General features: G+C 49.4%; 1 protein-coding gene across 1 annotated transcript in view; it reads right to left on the bottom strand.

Moving 5' to 3' along the window:
* Positions 1-12,447: 12,447 nt before the first annotated feature.
* The window catches only part of SLCO2B1 (solute carrier organic anion transporter family member 2B1), a 40,330-nt gene continuing 33,435 nt past the window's right edge, over positions 12,448-19,342 (bottom strand). The window contains exons 12-14 of the mRNA XM_056858818.1: positions 18,835-18,899; positions 14,855-14,975; positions 12,448-12,598 (exon numbers count right to left, since the gene is read on the bottom strand). Coding sequence (XP_056714796.1) covers positions 12,448-12,598; positions 14,855-14,975; positions 18,835-18,899 — 337 coding nt within the window. The remainder of the gene's footprint in view (positions 12,599-14,854; positions 14,976-18,834; positions 18,900-19,342) is intronic.

The following is a 19,342-nucleotide window of genomic DNA, read 5'->3' as shown; positions in this document are numbered from 1 at the left end:
GACCCGTCGGAGGGGAGACCGCGAGGGAAACGGCCATGCATAAAAGGCCTTAGTATCATAATCAGGTGGCTGATGAGGAAAAAGGGAGGAACCAGAGTGTCTGGCCCAGCCCAGGCACACCACGGTAGAAGGTGCCTTCAGTCTTGCAAAAGGGACTCCCCTCGGCCCGAGCCACCCCCAGCGTCAGTGACTGACCGTACTCCTTTCTGCAAGCCACCCGGCTCGGCCGCAGTCGTTCAGGGAGACGGCCGATCCAGATTGAACGAGCAAAATCTGTAATTAATTTAGCACAACAGATGGGGGAGACGGAATTGCAGCCGGCAGAGCCCAAATCTCTGGGCTGCCTGGAAGCCACAGGGGCAGTTAAATGAAACAATCTGGTAGGGAAAGGGGACGATTCAACCCATTCCCCACCTCTGGCAGAACTCACACATTTCAATGGCTGCAAAATGTTCTACTGAGGCGGAGTCCTTGCACCAGAGCGAAACAGATGTTTTGGGTCTCTTGCTTCTTGGACAGACATCAGCTGTGTAATAAAGTTATAGATCACAGGCAAAGTTCTGCTTCTTCTTCCTCAAGGCCACTTATAGGGTTGCCAGGTCCCTCTTCACCACTGGTGGGAGGTTTTGGGGCAGAGCCTGAGAAGGGCAGGGTTTGGGGAGGGGAGGGACTTCAATGCCATAGAGTCCAATGGCCAAAGTGGCCATTTTCTCCAGGGAAACTGGCCTCTATCAGCTGGAGATCAGTTGCAATAGCAGGAGATCTCCAGCCACCACCTGGAGGTTGGCAACCCTAGCCACTTACAATTCCAACCTTAAGCCGTACATAATACAATACAAGCCCAATAACCCCGAACAAATAAAACAGCCTTACAGTCCCCTCTAAAAACATCTGAGGAAACCTCTACTGAAAAAAGGGAGGCAGCGGGTCAACCCTGAACTTCCTCAGAGTTCTCAACTAGGCATGTTGGTCAACTAAGCATTTTAGTAGCAAGTCAGAATGAAGAGAGAGGCACAAATGCAGTGCTACACCTTTAAGAGAGCCAGTGTGGTGTGGTGGTTAAGAGAGGTGGACTAAAGGACCGGGCTTGATTCCCCACTCCTCCACCTGAAGCCTGTTGGGTGACCTTGGGCCAGTCAGTCACAGTTCTCTCTGAACTCTCTCCGCCCCACCTACCTCACAAGGTGTCTGTTAAGGGGAGAGGAAGGCAAGGTTCTTAGCTCATCACTGAAGACCATCGGCATGAGATTAGGGGAAGGGTCTCTAAAAACACAGGCACAGCCTCCTCCGGACGATATCTGGTGGAAATGCTAAAACTTCTGCAGTCCTCGCTGCTTTTAAGCGCCCTCCTTGGGCTCAGCTGCTTCTAATGAGGGGCCTTTTGCTTCCTCACTGTCAGCCCGACACAAAACTCTGGAGAAGCCCGCCAATTAAATCCGGGCGGTTCTGATTTATGACAGCTAATTACAGAGATGTTGCTTCCGGGCAGGATTGGCCCACCGAAGAAGATCGCAGGCAATTTGGGCGCCTTCCGTCCGACATGCCAGGGTGCATTCTTGCCGGGGAGGGGAATGGTTTCCTGAACAATGACGGGGGCTTTCACTATCTCATCAAGAGAGGTCTTCCTCCTCCTCCTCTCTCAGCCTGTTTAGTGCAATGTGACCCTTGCATCGTTTAAAGATAGGGTTGCCAACCTCCAGGTGGTGGCTGAAGATCTCCCGTTATTACAACTGATCTCCAGGCAACAAAGATCAGTTCTCCTGGAGAAAAGGACCACTTTGGCAATTGGACTCTATGGCATTGAAGTTCCCTCCCCAAACCCTGCCCTCCTCAGGCTCTGCCCCCAAAATCTCCAGGCATTTCTCAACCCAGAGCTGGCAACCCTGTTTAAAGGCCATCCTTGTTTTCAAAGCAATAGGTGTTTAGCTAATCATTTGCAACCAAAGGTGGGATGGAAAACTGAAAATTTCCCCACATACTCTAAAAAGGCATCTGAAATTCTCCTCCAAATTTCTCCCAAGATTTTGGAATTGCCAGGTACCTGGTCTTTTTTCCTGAAAGTCGTTCTTTTCTAGACTTTTTATTTTTTTATTTATCATAGAATCATAGAGTTGGAAGGGACCACCAGGGCCATCAAGTCCAACCCCTTGCACAATGCAGGAAATTCACAACTACCTCCCCTCACACACCCCTAGTGACCAGAAGATGGCTAAGATGCCCTCCCTCTCATCATCTGCCTAAGGTCACAGAATCAGCATCTGCCTAAGGTCACAGAATCACGTTGATGTTATTTATAGTTTGCATTTCTCCAGTCGACGGAGATCAGTTCCCCTGGAGAAAAGGGCCACTTTGGCAATTGGACCCTATGGCATTGAAGTCCCTCCCCTCCTCAAACCCCGCCCTCCTCAGGCTCCACCCCAAAACCTCCCACCAGTGGCGAAGAGGGACCTGGGAACCAGGAGGAGTGTGTGACTAGCCCACAATTACAATTCATCTCCAGAAGATAGAGATCAGTACACCTGGAGAAAATGCATGCTCTGGAGAGGAGGACTCTATGGCATTAGACCCTGCTGAGGTTCCTCCCCAAACTCCTCCCTCCCCAGGCTCCACCCCCAAACCTACAGGAATTTCCCAACCCGGAGCTGGCAGCCCTATCCCCGGCTGAGCTTGGCAGCTACACAGCGCATCCCACATCCCAACCAAGCACAGTCCAAATCACGTGAACACACACGAAGCTGCCTTATCCTGAACCAGACCCCAGGTCCATCAAAGTCAGTATTGTCTACTCAGATCGGCAGCGGCTCTCCAGGGTCTCAGGCTGAGGTCTTTCCCATCACCTACCGTACTTGCCTGGTCCCCTTAACTGGAGATGCTGGGGATTGAACCTGAGACCTTCTGCATGCCAAGCTGATGCTCTACCACTGAGCCACAGCCCCTCCCTTGTCTCCGGACCGGCCTCTCCCAACCCAGCGCTCCCTCGTGGGGAAGAATGAGACCTCTTCTTGCCAGAACACGAAGTGTCTTTCTTCGTAAACTCTCTCCTCGACCTTCCTCCCTCCAGCAAGGCAACTTCATCAGATTGCTGAGACAAGGCAATAAATCCAGCGCATCTCACCCAGGAAGGAAAATGATTACCCAGCTCTCCATAATGAGTGAAGGTTTATGACTGCGGCCCTGCTGTGTCTGTCACTCTCTGACCTCGCCATGCTGCAGAAAGTTGTTTCCCGCAAAGGGGTGGAAGGGCTGCCGGCAGAGCAACGCTTTTGCACAGTCGGCACGGCTAGAATAGGAAGGAATGGCAGAGGGAAAGAGAGCAAGTAGTTTTCCCTAACCCGTGGCAGCGTGGCATAGTGGTTAAGAGCGGTAGACTCTAATCTGGAGAACCGGGTGGTTCAATTCTCCACTCCTCCAAATGAGTGAGAGACTCTAATCTGGTGAACCAGGTTGGTTTCCCCACTCCTCCACATGAAGCCTGCGGGGTGATCTTGGGCCAGCCACAGTTCTCGCCAAACTCTCTCAGCCCCACCTACCTCACATAGGGTTGCCAACCTCCAGGTACTAGCTGGAGATCTCCTGCTATTACAACTGATCGCCAGCCGATAGGGATCAGTTCCCCTGGAGAAAATGGCCGCCTTGGCAATTGGACTCTATGGCATTTAAGTCCCTCCCCTCCCCAAACCCTGCCCTCCTCAGGCTCCGCCCCAAAACCTTCCCGCCAGTGATGAAGAGGGACCCGGCAACTCTAACCTCACAAGGTGTCTGTTGTGGAGAGGTGAAGGCGTAGGAGCCTTTCCCCCCAAAGAGCTGGCTACTTCGCCTCCCCCAGTTACTCTGATGATACCAGTTTTGGGAAATAAAGCTACACCTACAGTTTTCAGAAATCATGTGGCCCATGCCTCCTCTTCTGCCTTTCACACTGCTTGAGCTGCACATGAATAAGTGAAGTTGCCTCATCCTGAATCAAACCCTCAAGCCCACCAAGGTCAATAATGTCTACTCAGACTGGCAGTGGCTCACCAGGGTCTCAGGCAGAGGTCTTTCACATCACCTGCTGTCAGATCTTTTAACTGGAGATAGTGGGGATTGAACTTGGGACCTTCTGCATGCCAAGCAGAGGCTCTGCCACTGAGCCATGCCCCCTCCCCAGGTTATTGGAGGGTGTTTTTCCTTTCTTTTCCTTTTATCCCTTAGAAGCTCCTTGATCAATTGATCTTGAGCAGCATATATCTAGTGTTGGAGGGATATAAGGAGGAGCGTGTTTTTCATGGCATAAAGGCAACCATCTGTTCACATCTGGAGATGATGCTTCTTGGGGGGGGGACTGACAGCCCTCTGAGGGTTCTTTTCCTTCTTCCCTTCCTCTCTTAGTTTTGCTACTCCCTACAGTGTGTGTGTGTGTGTGTGTGTGTGTGTGTGTGTGTGTGTAAGGGGGTCTCTTTACCCACCTGTCCCAGTCAAGGTACAGTTTCCATCACCTGCCACAGACCTCCTTCTCGTTCCTTTGGTGTTGTTTCTTGCTAGGTCTTGGAGCAGACAGAGGCTGAGTGAGAACAATCAATCTTTTTAAGGCAGACCCCAGCCAATTGCTCATGAGCAAAGCGAATCACCATCCTCAGAACGACACCTTGGCTTTCATGGTCTCGGTCCTATTAAAAGGGTACTCGCTTGTCTCATGAATTATGGAGCGGCCTTGGGCACGGCTTTCAGCTGCTGTCCCTGCAGCTTCCGCTTCTCTTCTGATTAATTTCGGCTCTGCTGATAAAAAAGGCATTAAAGGACCAAGAGGGTTTTTAATAAGTGCGACTGGTTGGCCTTTCTGCAGCACTATGTTTGCCATTGTTCCCTGTTCACTTACAGGAAGAAATTTAAATACAAAGAGAAAGAAGCAGAAAGCTCTTAATGTTGTTCTTGGGCCCCAAGAACAGACGAATGTCCTTGCTGAACCAGACCAAAAGTTCCAGGTAAGTTAAACAAAGAAGAAGAAGAAGAAGAAGAAGAAACAACCCTCAAATCTTGACCCATTTGTGTCAGAATTTAGAACTTTAGCTAGAGATGATGCACACTGAGGAGGGCATCAATTCGCTACTAGGCTGGTTCCCAACAGGAATGGAAAGTCATTGGATCGGCTCCTGGGCGCATAACCCTCACTGCCTTGGGCAGTGGTGCCAACCCAGAAGAACATAAGAACCTAAGAAAAGCCCTGTTGGATCAGACCAAGGTTCATCAAGTCCAGCAGTCCGTTCACACAGTGGCCAACCAGGTACCTCCAGAAAGCCCCCAAACAAGACGACTGCAGCACCACCATCCTGCCTGTGTTCCACAGCACCTAAGATAATAGGCATGCTCCTCTGATCCTGGAGATAGATGTACCTTGTCTGGGTCAACAGAATATTTTGTATCGGCTCTGTAGGTTAGGCTGAGAGGGTTCAACAGGCCCAAAGTCACCCAGCAAGCTTCCACGGCAGAGAGGGGATTCCAACCTGGGTTTTCCAGCTCCTAGTCTGAAATTTTAACCATTATACCATGCTGGCTCTCAATTTGCATGTAAACACATTGCATACAGTAGGGTTGCCAGCCACAGGTTGGGAAATTCCTAGAGATTTCAGAGGTGGAGCCTGGGGAGGGTGGGGATTGGGAAGGGGAAGGACCCCAGCAGGATACAATACCCTAGAGTCCACCCTCAAAAGCAGCCATTTCCTCCAGGGAAACTGGAAGAAGAAGAAGAAGAAGAAGAAGAAGAAGAAGAAGAAGAAGAAGAAGAAGAAGAAGAGGAGGAGGAGGAGGAGGAGGAGGAGGAGGAGGAGGAGGAGTTGGTTTTTATATGCCGACTTTCTCTACCACTTAAGGGAGAATCAAACTGGCTTACAATCACTGTCCCTTCCCCTCCCCACAACAGACACCCTGTGAGTTAGGTGGGACTGAGAGGGTGTGTGACTAGCCCAAGGTCACCCAGCTGGCTTCATGTGTAGGAGTGGGGAAACCAACCCAGTTCACCAGATTAGACTCCACCGCTCATGTGCAGGAGTGGGCAATCAAACTCGGCTCTCCAGATCAGAGTCCACCACTCCAAACCACTGCTCTTAACCACTACACCATGCTGGCTCTCTATAGTCTAGAGATCAGTTGGATTTCTGGGAGATCTGCAGGCCCCACCTGGAGCTTGGCAACCCATATTGAAGGAGAGAAGGGCAACACAACCCTGGGACATTTCTATTTCTTACAGTGTGCAAATCTTTCTGTTCCTCAAATTTGGAAAGGGGGGGCAGGCAGCTGATAGGTTCCCCTCCAGGACCCAATCCAGGTTGCAGTCTGCCAGCTGGCCATGTCTGAGCAAGGTAAAGCACATGGATCTCTTCTTTCTCTGAGATCTCTGAGAGCCAGCGTGGTGTCATGATTAAGAGCGGTGGACTCTAATCTGGAGAACCGGGTTTGATTCCCCCCTCCTCCGCAGGAAGCCTGCTGGGTGACTTTGGGCCAGTCACAGTTCTCTTTGAAATCTCTGAGCTTCACCTACCTCACAAGGTGTCTGTTGTGGGGTGTCTGTTGTGGGGAGAGGAAGGGAAGGAGATTGTAAGCCGGTTTGAGTCTCCAGTTTTGGGCACCGCAGTTTAAGAAGGATGTAGACAAGCTGGAACGTGTCCAGAGGAGGACAACAAAGATGGTGAGGGGTCTGGAGACCAAGTCCTATGAGGAAAGGTTGAAGGAGCTGGGTACGTTTAGCCTGGAGAGGAGAAGACTGAGAGGGGATATGAGAACCATCTTCAAGTACTTGAAGGGCTGTCCTAGAGAGGATGGTGCCGAATTGTTTTCTGTTGCCCCAGAAGGTCAGACCAGAACCAATGGGTTGAAATTTAATCGAAGGGGTTTCTGTCTAGACATTAGGAAGAATTTTCTAACAGAGCGGTTCCTCAGTGGAACAGGCTTCCTCGGGAGGTGGTAAGTGCTCCTTCCCTGGAGGTTTTTAAGCAGAGGCTAGATGGCCATCTGTCAGCAATGCTGATTCTGTGACCTTAGGCAGATGATGAGAGGGAGGGCATCTTGGCCATCTTCTGGGCATGTATGGGTCACTGGGTGTGTGCGGGGGAGGTAGTTGTGAGTTTCCTGCATTGTGCAGGGGATTGGATTAGATGACCCTGGTGGTCCCTTCCAGGTCTGTGATTCTACAATTCCTTAAAAGGTAGAGAAAGGTGGCATATAAAAACCAACTCTTCTTCTTTTGAATTTAGGCAACGATGACACACTTCAGGCTTACAGGGAACGAGGCTTGCTGTTCAGGTAGGCATAACTCAGGGCCTCTCCTCTGTGCTAGAGGCCATGCTGAGCCACGCGGTTTTATGAAATAGGGCACTGATCTCCAAGGTCCACATAATGAGGCTGTGCAATTGCCTCGCTTGTGTCCGAGTTCTGCTGTTCCAGCTGCAGCGGCCTTGGAGCCGATAAGGAATGGGCATCCGCATCCTCCTTCCCAGCACCCGTTTCTCCCTTAATCTGCCACCTCAGGACAAAAAGAGTCGTTGGATCTAATCCTTTTTTCTTGGCTTTCTGAGCGCAGAGACCTAAAAGGCAGGCGCCACAGGTCACAGTCAACGGCAGGCATGGGTAGGCTTGCCAAGCTCCAGGTTAGGGTTGCCAGCTCTGGGTTGGGAAACACCTGGAGATTTTGGGGAGCCTGGGGAGGGCAGGCTGGTGGCCCATGTCAAAAGGTAGAGGTAGGGTTGCCAGGTCCCTCTTGACCACCGGCAGGAGGTTTTTGGGGCAGAGCCTGAGGAGGGCGGGGTTTGGGGAAGGAAGGGACTTCAATGCCATAGAGTTCAATTGCCAAAGCGGCCATTTTCTCCAGGGGAACTGATCTCTGCCACCTGGAGATCAGTTGGAATAGCGGGAGATCTCCAGCTACCACCTGGAGGTTGGCAACCCTACTCCAGGTAGTGGCTGGTGATCTTCCAGAATTACCACTGCTACTCTCCCAGCTATAGATATCAGTTCCCTTGGAGAACTCCTGGTATACCCCTAGGATTGCCAGGTCCTGATTGGGAAATACCTGGAGATTTTGGGGACAGAGCCTGAAGAGGGTGGAGTTTAGAGAGGGGAGAGACTTCAATGCCATAGAGTACAACTGCCAAAGTGGCCATTTTCTCCTGGGGAACTGATCTCTGTTGCCTAAAGATCAGTTGTAATAGTGGGAGATCTCCAGGCTCCACCTGGAGGTTGGCAACCCTAATCAATGAGTGACCTTGGTCCTGTCACTCCTTCTCAACCTGACCTACCTCACACGGTTGTTGTAAGGAAAATACAACACAGGGAGAACCAGTTGTTATTTGAAGGGTACAAGAAGTCATCCTGGGAGATTTGGGGTGGAGCCTGGGTAGGCATGCCAACCTCCAGGCGGGTCCTGGAGATCTCCCAGAATTTCAACTGGTCTCAAGACTACAGAGATCAGTCCCCCTGGAGAACATGGATGCTTTGGACGGCAAAATACGTTCATTCCCAGGAACTAAAATCGCAGGCTCTCCTGCCTGTCCCACTAATCAAATAAACTTGTGTGGTAGTTACACAAGAAAGGGCCTTTTCAGTGGCAGCCCCACAATTATGGAACAACCTCCCCAGGGAGGAGAGCCTGGCCTCCTCACTGTCGATCTTCAGGAGATGGTTTAATTTAGGACTGATTTGACTGACTCCAGCCTAACTCCATCCATTTCAATGGGCTTCGACTGGAGTGACTCTGCTTAAGATTGCACTGTTAGTTTTCATTCGTTTGCCAGTCCTAACAGGAGTTTTAAAATTGTGGTCTTTTATGTGTTTTTTAATCATTGCTGTTTTTGTAATGTTTTATTTATACTGTGAGCCGCCTTGAGTTCCACAAGGGAGAAAGGTGGCAAATAAACAAACAAACAAACCAATACCATAAATTCAGGTGAAATCCCTTCCCAAATTCTCCCTTCTGCTGGTACCACCTCCAAATCTCCAGGCATTTCCCAGTTGGGAGTTGGCATCCCTAAACCGGGGGAAGGCAGAGTTTGGGGAGGGGATGAAAGCCATGGAGCCCCCCCTCCAAAGAAGTCCTTTTCTCCAGGTAACTGATCCCCACAGTCTGGAGATCAGTTGTAATTCTGGGAGATCTCCAGGCCCCACCTGGAGATTGGCAACCATAACCCACCGACGATGGATTTTTATTTCTCAATTTCAAAATAAAATATATAAACCTAACAGGACCAATGCTGCAAGAGGCAATTGAGGTTTTGCTTCCTTCTGGAAGCGAAGTAAGATTGCCCATTGTTCAGGCTTGAATAGTTGGGAAATTGTCCCAGCCGGTCCTGCCTTTGCCAATGTCAGAGGGGGCGATCGGGCAGGCTCTTTCCTACTCCATCATGCAGATGGTAACTCACTTATTAGGAAAACGAGCAGGCGCCCTTTCTGAAGAAAAACGTGATTCCACGGAAACTTTGCAAACAGCCCAGGCGGAATTGTTTCCCAAGCACATCTGGCGGTCACGGGGGCTGGAGAACAGCTGCTTCAGTCTAGGCCTTTTTCAGCCCAGCCTGGTCAACCCATCTCCTGCCCACATCATCACATCACCCCACATGGATGAGAAACTCCAACGCTTGGCTAGCATGACTGGCCAGTAGGGTTGCCAGCCTCCAGGTGGGGCCTGGAGATCTCCCGGAATTACAACTGCCCTCTAAGCCAGAGGCTCCCAAACTGTGCTCCGTGGAGCACTTGGTGTTCCGTGTAACACCTCCTAGTGCTCCGTGAAGAGATTGGAAAGAAAAATACTACTGTCATTCGGTCTAGTATATAGGTGCTCGGTGAAAATTAGTGCTCCGTGATGAATTACTCTCCTGAAAAGTGCCCCATGGCTCAAAAAGTTTGGGAACCTCTGCTTTAGGCGACAGAGCTCTTTCCCCCTGAAAAAAAAAGGCAGCTTTGGAGGGTGGACTCTGTGGCATTACACCCTGCTGAGGTCCCTCCCCCTCCCCACACCCCCAGGCTCTACTCCCAAATCTCCAGGAATTTCCCAGCCTGGAGTTGGCAATTCTACTGGCCAGGCATCTGTTTCCATCCCTGTCTCCTGCCAAGTCATTTGATGCAAGAGCGTTCATCTGCTCAGAGGTTCCTAGGCAGAAGGGGAGATGGCAGCTGGGAAATGCTAAATTGGACTGAGATCAGGCAAATCTTACATTTTCCAACTTTATTAAATAACCCAATGTTGACTCTTGTTGTCAGTGCTTGCTCTAGAGAACCCAGACTCAGACTCTTGGTCCATCAAGGTTACTACTCTCCACTCTGACTGGCAGCGGCCCTCCAGGGTCTTTCACATCACCTCCTGCCTGGACTTTTTAACTGGAGATGCCAGGGATCGAACCTGAGACCTTCTACATGCCAAACAGATGCTCTACCAATGAGTCACTGAGGTCTTTCCCATCACCAACTGCCCGGTCCTTTCACTAGAGATTGAACCTGGGGATTGAATTTGGGATTGAACCTGGGGCCGTTGGCAAGCAAAGCAGAAGCTCTGAGGCATGGCCCCTCTTTAAATTAAGCTCCCTTCTCCTGTGTCAGCATCAGGATCTCAGGCGGAGGTCTTTCACATCACCTTTTGCCTGGTCCTTTGAACTGGAGATACCAGGGATTGAACCAGGGACCTTTGGCATACCAAGCAGAGGCTCTACCGCTGAGCCAATGAGGTCTTTCACATCACCTACTGCCTGGTCCTTTTAACTGGAGATGTCAGGGATTGAACCTGGGACCTTCTGCATGCCAAGCAGAAGCTCTACCACTCAGCCATCCCCCCTCTCCTACCGGCGCCTTTTCTTGTCACAGAATAAGCACTGAATACCAGACAAGCATGGAGGTGGCTTATTAACACCTCCTTCCCCCCAAAACTAGCCAGCTGGGCTGAGGACTATCCTTGAGGGATGTCCTGAGTAGCTTGGGATCACCATGCCTCAGAGACGGCCTCCCTGCTCATTCTCCGGCACATCTGTGGCCAGCTGAGCGAAAGCTTTGTTCACAGTGCCGAGAATGGGGTGCGCCTAAACAGGGCGGTCCAGATTTCTTCTTTGCTGGAAAACCACAAAAATGGAAGCTTTGGTTCCTTCCCAAAAAGGAAATGTCTGTCTTTTTGTTCCATGAGATATGTGGTGGTGGTGGAAAGAGTGTCAAGTCACAGCTGACTTATGGTGACCCCGTAGGCTTTTCAAGGCAAGGGACGTTCAGAGGTGGTTTGCCATTGCCTGCCTCTGCATAGTGACCCTGGACTTCCTTAGTGGTCTCCCAGCCAAGTACTAACCAGGGCCAACCCTGCTTAGCTTCCAAGACCTGACAAGATCAGGCTAGCCTGGGCCATCCAGATCAGGGCAAAAAACATACAGACATGGTTTGCTATTGCCTGCCTTCGTGTATTGACCTTGGACTTCTCAGTAATCTCCCATCCAACCCTCTTAGCTTCCGAGATCTGATGAGATTGGGCTAGCCTGGGCCATCCAAGTCAGGGTAGAAATGAAAAGGGGTACACTGGTGGTGGAAAGTGCTGTCAAGTTGTAGTGAACTTATGGTGACCCCATAGGGTTTTCAAAGCCAGAGACAAACAGAGGTAGTAGAAGAAGAAGAGTTGATTTTTGTATGCCGACTTTCTCTACCACTTAAGGCAGAATCAAACTGGCTTACAATCACCTTCCCTTCCCCTCGCCACAACAGACCCCCCTGTGAGGTAGGTGAGGCTGAGAGAGTGTGACTAGCCCAAGGTCACCCAGCTGGCTTCAGGTGTAGGAGTGGGGAAACAAATCCAGTTCACCAGATTAGCGTCCGCTGCTCATGTGGAGGAGTGGGGAATCAAACCGCTCTTTACCACCACACCATGGTGGCTTGTGAGTTGCCATTGCCTACCTCTGCGTATCAACCCTGGACTTCCCGGGTGGTCTCCCATCCAAGTACTAACCAGGGCTGACCTTGCTTAGCTTCTGAGATCTGATGAGATTGGGCTAACATGGACCATACAGATCAAGGGAAGATACATTCAGAGTTGGTTTTGCCATTGCCTGCCTCTGCTTATCATCCCTGGACTTCTTGGGTGGTCTCCCATCCAAATGCTAACCAGGGCCGACCCTGCTTATCTTCCAAGTTCTAATGAGATCGGGCTATCCTGGGCCACCCAGGATAGCCCGATCTCACTTAGGGACCAGCAAAAGGCTTGGGGATATTATGACCGGTAGACAGGTTATTGATTGATCATATTTATATTTAGCCTTCTGCCAGCTGGCAGCTGGGTGGCTAACTCCAAAGTGTATGTACAAAGGCAGAAAATACTAAAAGTGCGAACGCAGCGCCAGGCACTGGGAAGGCTCCTCTGTCCTCAGCGTCCGCCGCTTCCACTGCAGTTCAGGGTTCAGACACGGAGCTCGGCTCCTCCACTCGGTGGGAGAGAAACTGGGAACCCCGGTGTGTGGATCAAGTCTTCACTTCAGCCTCTGGTATTTCATCCAGGTGGTTTTCTTCCTTTGGCCCTTTCTGGGATCGCTCCTTCTTCCAGTATAGGAAGAACATGATCACCAAGCAGATAAAGCAGCAAGCTTCAAACCAGAGTTGAACGCCGATGAATCTGAAGGCCCAGAAACGGAACAGTGTGGTCATTGATGAGGGGAAAGTTTGTGTTTGGTTTGCTGCACAGTTTTCTGTACCGAAGTCTCAAACATCATATGCATGAGGGCTCCCCCCCCACCCCCGGCAAGAAATTCCAGAAATACCTAGTGATTAATCATGCATCCCCTGTTACCCCTGCAGCATATTTCTCTCATTTGGAATTTATCAACTATAGGAAGGCCTGCACTCTAGCCAGATGTCACGCCCTGCCTTCCGCTGTTCTAGAAGGAAAATACATGAGGATTCCAAGATTGGAAAGGCTGTGCCCTTGCAGGGCAGGAGACATCGAAACCACCGAACATGTATTGTTCAGCTGTTCATTCTATCATAATGCCCATATTAGATTCATTGCTCCCCTGATCAGTGAATTTCCCGATAAGCCAGTAGAATTCTTGACTAAGAGGCTCCTGATGGGTGAAACTCTACACTTTTCGCTCCCAAACTGCTAAATTTTGTGCCATCACAATTATAACCCGCAAAAATAGAATGGAAAAATGTCAACTTAATTCCTGTGATTTGTTTTAATATCTTACATTTTAATGTCATTAGTCTTTTTATCTAATTTTGTAATTTATGTTAGTTTTGCAGTTTTATTGTCAGATTAAATATTAACCTTTGGCTGGTCAAACTGACTGTATCAATAAATATCAATCTATCTAATCATGCATCCCCAGTGATTCAAGGAGGAGCTTCTGAGTCCCTCCTCCTGAAACCCAGCCTTGGTGAGGTTTACTTGCAGGGGGTGGGTCAGCACTTAAAGGGACTGCTCCCCGTTGGTGCGTGGGCTTTTGCAAAGCTGGGTATTCCTCCCCGCCTTTCTTCAACAGCTCTCTGCCAGAAGCTGCCTTCCAGCCTTCGGTTGGTGTCTTCCTGCACATTTCATGAAGGTTTCACTCCCTCTTTTGTGCTTCACTTTGAGGGAAGGTGTTGGATTGGAGGGACAGGCACGTGGGAGGGAGAAGCCAGAATGGGCATGGGGAGAGAAACCCTGAAGTTAGGACTATGCATAGAAAAGGCAGGGATTTGCATCGCTCTTGCCTCGAAGCAGAATTTAAATTAGTTATAAAGCAGCATCCTAGAACTGCAGGGAAAGAACGAGGCGGGAGTGAAGTCACTTCTAAAGGTTGGTAAAATCATGAAAGCTGCAAAGGAAGCCTCAAAGCAGTCCAGCACGGATCACGAGCTAAATACCCCTGCATAAATGGCAAGTATGTCAGGTGGAGATAGTTCCTGGGAGGAGAGCACCGAGCATGCCCGGTTCTCAGCAGGACGGGCAAAGGCTTCTTTACTTTTTTAAAATTGCAAACTAAAATATTTTTTCCAAATAAATGATCAGGTTGCCAACCTACAGGAGGGGCCTCAAGACCTAGAATTACAACTGAACTCCAGAAGACAGAGATCAGTTCCCTTGGAGAAAACAGCAGCTTCAGAGGGTGGGCTCCATGGCATTATACCCCATTGAAGTCCCTCCCTTTCCCAAACGCTGCCTTCCCCCAGGTTTAGGGTTGCCAACCTCCAGGTACTAGCAGGAAATCTACTGCTATTACAGCTGATCTCCAGCCGACAGGGATCAGTTCACCCGGAGGAAATGGCTGCTTTGGCCATTGGACTCTATGGAATTGAAGTCCCTCCCCTCCCTAAACCCCACGCTCCTCAGGCTCTGCCCCACAAACCTCCCGCCAGTGGCAAAGAAGGACCTGGCAATCCTAGTGTTGTGATATATTAAGGTGCCGGGATTTTATGGCTATTTTATGTAGTTACTGTATATGAAAGATTTTTAAATTGTTTTTAGAGTGTTGTTAGCTGCTCTGAGCTTGGCCTCAGCCAGAAAAGGGCGGCTAATAAACAAACAAACAAACAAACAAATAATAAAACGGCTGCTTTCAAGGGTGGTGTCTATGCTGTCATACCCATCTGAGTTCCTAAACTCCACCCTGGCAACCTTACCCAGGCTCCACCCCCAAAATCTCCAGGTATTTCCCAAACCAGCGTCGGCAATTGTAGGGTGGAGGGCGGGGTCTTCCGCAGGGTATAATTCCTTTGCCGTAGCCCACCCTCCGAAGCAGCCATTCCCTCCCCGGGGAACTGATCTCTGTGGTCTGAAGATCGGTTGTGATCTCCAGGAGATCTCCAGGCCCCTCCCAGAGACTGGCAATGCCCGGGCCCGTCTGAATCCTCGAGGCCTCAGCGGGGTGCTCAGGGGGGCTGACCGTACCTCTTCCGGAAGGAGGTGGAGTCGTAGTAAAGGCAGGCGGCTTTCCTCTGGCATTTCCACTGCCACAGGATGCAGGTGGTGTCGATGATTGTGCCGTAGAGCACTGGGGCCGGCAGCCAGGCTGGAAAACAAACCAGGGAGCCCTATTCATTCGTTCATTTTAGCACTTGTATGCCACTTGCATCCCTGATCGGGACCCACAGAGGTTTACAATACACAAATGCAATGTAGACAGACAAACGGGCAGGGCGGGGGGAAAGGCTTCTCAGTGGAGGAGGTCTCCCCATCTCTCACCTGAGGGTTGCCAGCTTCCAGGTGGGAATAATTAAGTACCGTAAGGTCAAGAGACAGCATGCAAAAAGGCCAAAATGAATACTAGAACAAGAAGAAGAAGAGGTGGTTTTTCTATGCTGACTTTCTCTACCACTTAAGGGAGGATCAAACCGGCTTACAATCCCCTTCCCCTCCCCACAACAGACACCCTGTGAGGTAGGTGGGGCTGAGAGAGCTCTAACAGAGCTGTGACTAGCCCAAGGTCACCCAGCTGGCTTCATGTGCAGGAGTGGGGAAACCAACCCGGTTCTCCAGATTAGCCTCCGCCCCTTATGTGGAGGAGTGGAGAGTCAAACCCAGTTCTCCAGATCAGAGTCCACCGCTCCAAACCACCGCTCTTAACCGCTACATCACGCTGGTATGAATGCTCTGAGCCTGGCTTTGGCAGGGAAGAGCGGGGTAACAAATGGAAATAAATTAATTAATTAATTTAAAATAAATAAATAAATGATCTTATAAAAATGGATCTAATATATTTATTGCAGTAAAAAATCACCAACTTGTCTAAGGCCCTAATATAGCCTCTATATTTCTATTGTACATATGAACATATAACACAAATAGACACAAAATAACAACCAAACATTTAGACCAAAAGTGCAACCCTAGGCGTTTTGGCCATGTGGCCTTCTCCAGTGGTCTACGTGCATAAAATACAGAATGCAATTACCTTCAATATATATATATATGTGTGTGTGTGTGTGTGTGTGTGTGTGTGTGTGTGTGTGTGTGTCAGTATACCAATCTTTATGACTGAGTTTAAAATGGTGTCTATCGAATATAAAATAAAACTATGCAGGTTATGCTTTTTCAATTATAGGCTTCAACAAGTCAGAAAATTTTAATTTCTTTTATAAAACCTCTTGAATTGGGAGATATTGAATTCCTTGCCTGTAAATTTGCAATAATTGAAGTATCCCGGTCATAAAGATGTCCTCAGATCTGAATAAATTCAGCAGTATAAATTTCTATCAACCTCCAGGTGGGGCCTCGAGACCCTCCAGAATTATAGCTGATCTCCAGAATACAGAGATCAGTTCCCCTGGAGGAAAACGGATGCTCTGGAGGGGACGGGGCTCCACGGCATGATACCCCAATGAGATCAGTCCTCTCCAGAACCCACTGGTTTGTCTTTTTGGAGGTCTATGGTATCCGTAAAACTCTCCTCCAACACCTCAATTCAAAGGAATCAACTTCCTTCCTGTCAACTTTCTTCATAGTCCAACTTTCACACCCATACAGAGTAATGGGGAATATTAAGGCATTAATTATTTTGATCTTGGTTGCGACACATCCTTACACTTCAGAATCTTTTCTAGCTCCTTCATGGGTTTTATAGAAATAATGACTGGTATCTATTTGTACCCAAGACCGATCCATACAACGCTTCTTTATGAGCATCCGGAAGTCAAAATGCATTTAAATAAAAACGATGCATGTGCGCTTAGTTAGCACATGCACACACCTAAACCTTTCTGTTGGTTTTCTGCTTTGCTTGTCTCTCTCCTCTCTCTCAATGACCATGAAGACCGTAGCGGGACGAGATGATCTTGCACGCACGCACACACACACCCCAAGAAAAAATAGAACAAGGCAGAACACGTCTTGCATTAAACGGTAGTTCATTGAATTGGACTAAATCCAGAGCCGCCTTCCCTCTTGTTCTTTCCGTGGGTACAAACATTTATCGTATCTCGAAATGGTGTGATCTTCCTTACGGCCTCAATTTGCATTCACCCAGTCCGGTTCGGAGTTAATCAAAGTCACCTCTCCCCCGTTCTATTATCTTTCTGCCGCCTGCCTGCTTTCTTTCTTGCAGTTCAAGCTTTCGACGACTCACATTCCTCCCTGGCTACTGTGTCTCCCCAGCTCTCTCTCATTCTGTCATCTTCTGCACTGTGTTTTTTAGAATGAAAGCTTTTGGGGGGGGGCTGTTTTATGCAGGGGAAACTCCACCAAGCTCTCTGCTGCTTGAACATGGTCAGAATTTTAGACTGATGGCCTGCAATGCCATCCAAATAAGGGGCTCCATGCCTGTGGGCTCCATGGCCCTCGCCAACACCCTCCCCTCCCCCTACATTCTTTTCCACCTGATCCTACAGGGGTCCTGGATTGCTTCTGCCAGGGATAGCTGCGGCCTGGGTGCGGATAACCAGCACCTATATTTTTTCCTGTATAATTTATGGTATTATGTTTTTATTTGATGTTAGCTGCCCTGAGCCAGCTCTGGCTTGGACACAGGGCAGGTCATAAATTCAAAGATAAAATAAGATAAAAAGATTACCATAGATTTTTCTATCAATTGCTAAAGCTCCCTTGTTGCTTCTGGGTAGCTCTAGAAATATAGACGTATAGTGTCCAGATCACGCGAAGTGATGGTATCGCTTTGCTCTGGTTAGACCTCACCTAGAGTACTGCGTTCAGTTTTGGGGACCACAATTTAAGAAGGATGTAGACAAGCTGGAACGAGTCCAGAAGGGGGCAACAAAGATGGTGAGGGGTCTTGAGACCAAGTCCTATGAGGAAAGGTTGAAGGAGCTGGGTATGTTTAGCCTGGAGAGGAGAAGACTGAGAGCGGATATGAGAACCATCTTGAAGGGCTGTCATAGAAAGGAGGATTCCAGCTCTATGATTCTATGAAATTATCAGGAACTATGGTCAAAACTTTCAGTAAGCAGCCAGTGCCTTAATTTTCCTTTAAATCTTTCTCCCCAGGACAATTGTGCCTCCACTTTTGGCCCCAGTTTCCACCCGCCAATCAGCTGAGTGTCGGTGAACAAGGGATGCAATTGCCTGGAGGTCTCCCGCCATAAGTGGGCAAATGAGAACCCCAATCCCACTGTAAGGTGGCAGGGCTGGGCGCTGCTTCTCCACTGGTGTTTCTTGCAAGGAACATATAATGTGTGAAAGGAAGCGGGGCTTCAGCGGTGTGCAGCTGCTTTCTTATCCTGCTTCTCTGGGTCACAGTGAGGGAGAAGGGGCTACGAAGAAGAAGAGTTGGTTTTTATATGCCGACTTTCTCCACCTTTTTAAAGGAGAATCAGACTGGCTTACAATCTCCTTCTCTTCCTCTCCCCACAACAGACACCTTGTGAGGTAGGTGAGGCTAAGAGAACTCGAAGAGAACTGTGATTGGCCCAAGGTCACCCAGCTGGCTTTGCGTGGAGGAGTGGGGGAAACCAACCCAGTTCTCCAGATTAGTGTCCGCCGCTCATGTGGAGGAGTGGGAAATCGAACCTGGTTCTCTAGATTAGAGTCTGTTGCTCATGTAGAGGAGTGGGAAATTGAACCTGGTTCTCCAGATTAGAGTCCGTCACTCATGTGGAGGAGTGGGGAATCAAACCCAGTTCTCCAGATTAGAGTCTGTCGCTTATGTGGAGGAGTGGGGAATCAAACCTGGTTCTCCAGATTAGAGTCCACCGATCTTAACCGCTACACCACGCTGGCTCTCCATGGAGAGTGTGTCACCTTGGGAAGGCCCGCTTCACGCTGCTCTGGGGTATGAAGTGTTCCCATGTGCGCCCGGTGAGTCTCTTTTCTCCCCTGCCCACAAGGGGGGCTCGAACCTTGTTTCTCAGACTGCTAGATTCAGCACCCAGTTGCGGAAATGTGGATTTGCATGCAGCCGGCCTTAGCCCCTGACTTACCAGTCAATCTTAGCAAGAGAAACTGGATCCCAATCGCAAAAGACTTGTCTTCAGCCTTCACGTTCCTAAAGGCAAAAACAAACAAAGAAGAATTTGCGGGAACTAAATAGATGGAAACACACGGGGGCAGCAGGGAGAACAGCTGGGCACTCACTCCCCAGGCCGTGCAGAAGAACCATGCCGTCAGCCTCTTTATACGTGGCACAGGTTGAGCATCCTTTATCCAAAATGCTTGGAACCAGAAGTAAGAAGAAGCAGAAGAAGCAGAAGCAGAAGAAGAGTTGGTTTTTATATGCTGACTTTCTCTACCACTTCAGGAAGAATCAAACTGGCTTACAATCGCCTTCCCTTCCCCTCCCCACAACAGACACCCTGTGAGGTAGGTGGGGCTGAGAGAGCTCTTAATAGAACTGTGACTAGCCCAAGGTCACCCGGCAGGCTTCAAGCGTAGGGGTGGGGAAACCAACCCGGTTCACCAGATTAGCGTCCGCTGCTCATGTGGAGGAAT

The sequence above is a fragment of the Euleptes europaea genome, chromosome 12 (assembly GCF_029931775.1).
Source record: "Euleptes europaea isolate rEulEur1 chromosome 12, rEulEur1.hap1, whole genome shotgun sequence".
NCBI lineage: Eukaryota > Metazoa > Chordata > Lepidosauria > Squamata > Sphaerodactylidae > Euleptes > Euleptes europaea.
Note: the sequence above shows the minus strand (reverse complement) of the source record. Positions and strands in the feature narration are given on the sequence as shown.